The 5,533-nt window shown below is 35.5% G+C and overlaps 1 protein-coding gene across 8 annotated transcripts in view; it reads right to left on the reverse strand.

The window, feature by feature from the left end:
* The window catches only part of snap91a (synaptosome associated protein 91a), a 71,169-nt gene that overhangs the window by 26,987 nt on the left and 38,649 nt on the right, over positions 1-5,533 (reverse strand). For 7 of the 8 annotated variants that reach the window (XM_016523455.1, XM_016523458.1, XM_016523457.1 and 4 more), the window contains 4 exons: positions 4,516-4,530; positions 3,974-4,141; positions 1,988-2,068; positions 538-783 (listed from right to left, as the gene is read on the reverse strand). In XM_016523455.1, coding sequence (XP_016378941.1) covers positions 538-783; positions 1,988-2,068; positions 3,974-4,141; positions 4,516-4,530 — 510 coding nt within the window. The remainder of the gene's footprint in view (positions 1-537; positions 784-1,987; positions 2,069-3,973; positions 4,142-4,515; positions 4,531-5,533) is intronic. The other variant, XM_016523463.1, reaches the window with a different exon arrangement.

Raw genomic sequence — 5,533 nt, forward strand, 5'->3', positions numbered from 1 at the left:
AGTATAATATAAATATATATAACAGCCTATTATGATCAAGGCTGCATTTGTGAAATATTATTACAATTTAAAATAACAATTTTCTATTCTAAAATATTTTACAAGGAAACTGATTTTTTCAGGATACTTTGATTAGTAGAAAGAGCTATTTATTTGAAATCCACATTTTTTGCAACATTTTGCAACTTTACTTTCACTTTTGATCAAGTTAATGCTTTCTTGCTGAATATTAATTTCTTTAAAACATTTTTTGAACGGAAGTGTACAATTATATTTATATTTACAATTACAGTAATTTTACAGTATTATTGTACAATTACAATATATATATAACGTCAAGAATATTCTTCAGCACTGAAAAGGTGATAAAGGCCATGATTCACAATCCAGAATGACCAAAACATAAAATATAAATCTAAATGAGAGGAATCAAACAAAAGAGAATCTTAATAATGTTGGGGAACTAGCTTAGCAAGTTAATATTGTCATAATGCAGAGTAAAGCAAGACCGAGGCAGAATTCCAGCAGCGACATTACCGCTAAAGAGGTCTAGTGTTGGCGGGGCCGCAGACTCAGCTGTAGCGGATGTGGTTGTGGTAGTGGTGGCGGTGGTGGTGGCAGTAGCGGTGGGAGGAGAAGGGGTAGCTGGGGCCGCTGTTGGCGAGATGCTCGGCTCGGCACTGGTAGGAGACGCTGCGGTAGCGACACTCTCTACCGGCTTCATGGCAAAGAGGTCCAGCTCTGGGGCAATGCTTGCACTCCCCTCGGATGGAGCCCAGGGGTCTTTATTGGGAAGGGTTGGGGGTGAAAATGGAATGGGGAAGGTTTGTTAAATAACAAAAACTGCAAACTAAAAAAGAAAAGCTCATAACTTCAGGAACACTGAAGTCACAGAGAGAGAGAGAGGATGGATTTTACCTTCAAAAGCACACTTTAAGACACGATTAACCTTAGTACTGCAACCACCATTAAAAACATCTTAGAAAAAAAACCCAATGTAGTTTTCATTCTGTTTTGTATAATCATACATACCTCAGGATGCTTGCTGTCTATAGAGAAACCATTAATAATAAAACAAGAAAATACAGTCTGGATTCCATAGGTTGCAGATTTTTAAGTCCTAGTAGTAATGTGGAAGCAGAGCTAAGTTAATGTTCCAGTAAAAGGACTTATAAAAGGTAAAAGTAAGTCTTTTCATGTTCTATGGCACAGTAGTTGCATTATGTAAATACAACCACTAAGCTTCTGCTCTTCAGACGTCATAAAAATAAAAGTTAAGGTTGTTAGAATGAATCACTGATACTGAAAATAAACACTGGAAGGGAAATTATACAATTAATGTGAGCAGCTGAATTATTAGTAAGGTTAACATAGCAGAAAGTAAAGGCAAAAATAATTTTCTTGAAAATATTTTGTCCTGTTTTCAAGTAAAGCATCTAAACATCCTTAAAACAAAATAAATTTACTTGGGAAGCAACTCATCTTCAGAAAATATATCTTGAAATAATTTTTTATATATATATATATATATAATCCAAAATACATGCTACAAGGTAAGAAAAATACACAAGACATAATTTCGGGAAAGTTGTAATAAACAGTGTTGCCTTTTATGTTTTAAGGATGTATACATCTTTTTCATGTAAAACAAGACAAAAAATAGAGAATAAAAATGATTTTTGCACTGTAAGGACAGAAATTACCAATTGTGCCTGCAGAGAACAGTGTATGTGCCTAGGCAGCTCATGGACAAAATGATTTTGCTGTAACGTGTGGGAAAAAGCTGGGTTTAATAACTCAAGCAATGCGAACAAAATTGCTTGCACTCGCTCACACACACACAGATTGCTGACCATAGCGGTTGTTGGATTTCATGTTTCCATTCAAGCACGCACCCATACACACAAACCTTTCATAACCATCCATAAATACACAGGCACACACAAATAAAAAGCAGGGTGGATCTTGTGAATGGATGAGCACCCACCAGATCCGGCACATGCATCGGCAGCAGCTGCAGGGGCCACACCCTCGCTCGGACCATCGCCTGGGGAGGGCGCAAACGCGTCTGGCCAGAACCAGACCAACAAAACCCAACAGAGAAAAAGAAACGGGGATGAAGAGGCGATAGAGAGAGAAAGATTACAAGTGAACAGAAACACTCTATACGACCCAAATGGTGGTAAAATATACCAGTGTGGGCTGTATACAGTTGAATTCAGTGTGTCCACACACACACACACACACACACACACACACACACACACTGAGGGAAATGAGTCAGGCTGCATGAAACATCCTGTCAATGCCGTCAGGACCAACAAGTGAGTAAAAGAAAGTGTTTGGCTTTGACAGCATGGTTTCTGTTAGCTAAAGCCGAGGCAGTGATGAACATTGTGGCATATAATATTACAAACCCCATGGAGACCTGCACATCCAGGTATGAATTAATTCATTTATTAGCTGAGAAAACAAAAAACAGCTTGGGGTTGTTTAACTGCTGGTTGATTTAATTAGAGGAATATTAAATCAACAGACTGCACAGCTTTGTACGAAATGAGCCAACATCCTATATAACACAGAATTATTCTGCATTTGAAAGAAATGCATTAATTCTGCATAATACTTATGCATGTAATTTTGTGTCTTATTCAAGCAGTTTCACATTCAAGTGTCAAGGTTAAAAATTATAGATTTGAATGGAAAACAAATTGTGGATGATTTATTCAGTGATCTGTGTCTGTAATGTTGTGTGAAATGATTAGACATTACCAGCAGAGTTAATTATAGTTATTATAGTTAACTAAAACTAAAAAGAAAAAGAAATATATGTTAAAATAAAATATATTTAAAAAAATTAACATTTTATTTTCAGCATTTCTCATTTTCATGCATATTTTCTTTTTCATGTATATTTTATTTTAAGTAACATATATACAGTATATGTTTCTTAAAATAAAATATATTAAAAATGTTTAACTTATTTTATTTTCAGCATTTCTCATTTTCATGTATATTTTATTTTAAGTAACATATATACAGTATGTTTCTTAAATTAAAATATATTAAAAATGTTGAACTTATTTTATTTTCAGCATTTCTCATTTTCATGTAGTTTAACTTCATGTACTAAAATAACTAAAACTAAAATTGATATTAAAATTAGTAAAAACTATATAGACATATAAAAAAATTTAAAAAAAAACTTGGAAATGGAATGGAAAATGTAAATAATTTAAAAAAATTAAATACATTATAATAGCATCTCATTTTAAATTACATTAAAAAAATATATTTACAATTTTAATTCCATGCTCAATGTGTAATTAATTGGTTTTCTCCAAACAAAACATAAATGTTATATTTATATATTTATCCTGGCAGAGTGAAACTTGAACTGGCCTGGGTTTAAACATTTACAAGGCATCAAATTTGAGACACTTGTCTGCCATTGACCTTGTATAATCAAAGCTGAAATGTCTGCTGTAGGCGACATAATTACTGAAAAACATCCATGCTAGCAAGCTAATCTCAAGTGAGCTAATCCTTAGCTTTATTAGTAGTTTGCTTCATAAAAAATGAATCAACTCAGCTGTAAGGAAGGATTAATAATACGTCTGTTCTTTTCTCTTTTGGGTTAAACCTTTCTGCTTATACTGTTGTCAAAAGCTTCTGGTAAATTAATAAATATATAATGGTCTACTGAACCAGTTAGCTTTTACCTACATGATAGTGACTTCAGGCCACTTATTGGAGAAGCCATGAAAGAAAGGGTAATTTAAGCTTGCCAATATGACAAATTGTGTTTACTTGTATATCAAATTGACAAGTTACTGTACCTGATGTGTCAGCTAAGTGACTTCAAATAGTACCATTATAAATCCATGTACACAAACCGACCAAACTGACTGCTAAACATCCCATGAACTCCCATTCTTCCCTGATAGTTAGCCCAGGAGATGACCTGACTGACCTCCAAACAGGTCCATGTCTGAGATGGTGGCAGCGGGGGCAGGCACTGGCAGCGAGGCAGCGGTCGGGGCAGCGATGGCATCAGCTGCAGGTTCGGTAGCAGAGGCTGCAGCCTCAGAGAGGGGTGCTTCAGAGCTAGCGGCAGCAGCGGCAGGAGCAGCCAGAGAGTCTGGAACCCCGCCACAGCCAAGCCACAACCAAACCACAGCATTCACAAAGACAGAAGAGGAGGAGAGAGAGACAAGGAAGGGTAGGGGTGTAGACAGGATGAAAGAAAGCTCAGAGTTTTTTGTAGAGAGATTTTAGCAAAATGACTTCATAAAGCTACAGCTGGATCAGAAGTGTGAAGATTCGGACAGTGAACAGTTTGTTCAGAAAGTTCCTTGTAGACAAGATTGCAAGAGTGTCATGCCCATTCAAATTTTGAAATGATTTTCAAAAAAGAAGAAGTTTTATGATAAAATAAAATAAATATATTGCAGGTTAAAAATGTTTTGGGCAGAACCTGGATGTATTTGCAACCTGATAATCATTTTTACTCACCCTCACCAAGCAGATCTGAACCATTGCCAAAAAAGAGGATTGAGAAAGAAAAGAAGAAGAGCATGTTAGATTAAAACAGATGTTTGACCTGTTCCTGGATCAGCTGATTTCTAGAGTACTTGGAGAATTTTTCTTTCTAAAGAAGCTGCAGCTTACAACTGGGACTTGACAAGCTTGGGCAGAAAAGCAGAGAGGAGGAACATTTCCCATTAGTCTGTCATTATAACTCATTAGAGTGCCCACTCAATATATATTCCCCTAATTGGCCTAATTTGGGTAGAAAATGTTATCGTTATCTGCATTTTAGCTCAATGGATTAACTAGTATATAATGGTGATATGAATCATAAACACACGGATAACAACCTAAACCTCCAGCTTTTTACTCTCTATAACATTAAATGCTGGGATTTTTTACACACTTTTAACCTGAAATTAGGGATGTTCATTTCGGTTATTTTTCCTCACCGACAACCGATGCTCGTTAACCGATTGTTAACCGTTAACCGACAAGATTATTTTAAATTAGAATTGAATTAAATTAGAAAGGATAAGTGTCTGTGACCAGTTAAAAAATACTAACACTTGTTTTCCGGGGATTAATTTTACATGCGCATAAAGCAGCAAACAACAGAACATGAGGATTCACATATGGTCTTCATATCACATCACGCACCTGCAGCGCTTCTGCGAGCGAAAGCTAGGCTATATATATATATCTATATATATATATATATATATATATATATATATATATAGCCTAGATTTATTATGTTTTTCTCCGCTCGCAGAAGCGCTGCAGGTGCATATGATATGACCACGTGAATCCTCATGTTCTGTTGTTTGCCGCTTTTTGCGCATGTAAAATTAATCCCCGGTATTAAACAAATGTTAGTATTTTCAATGGGTCACAGACACTTATCCTTTCTAACTTAATTCAATTCTAATTTAAAATAATCTTGTCGGTTAACGGTTAATAATCGGTTAACGAGCGTCGGTTGTCGGTTAGGAAAAATAAC

The sequence above is a fragment of the Sinocyclocheilus rhinocerous genome, unplaced genomic scaffold, assembly GCF_001515625.1.
Source record: "Sinocyclocheilus rhinocerous isolate Xijiao unplaced genomic scaffold, SAMN03320098_v1.1 scaffold300, whole genome shotgun sequence".
Taxonomy (NCBI): Eukaryota; Metazoa; Chordata; class Actinopteri; order Cypriniformes; family Cyprinidae; genus Sinocyclocheilus; species Sinocyclocheilus rhinocerous.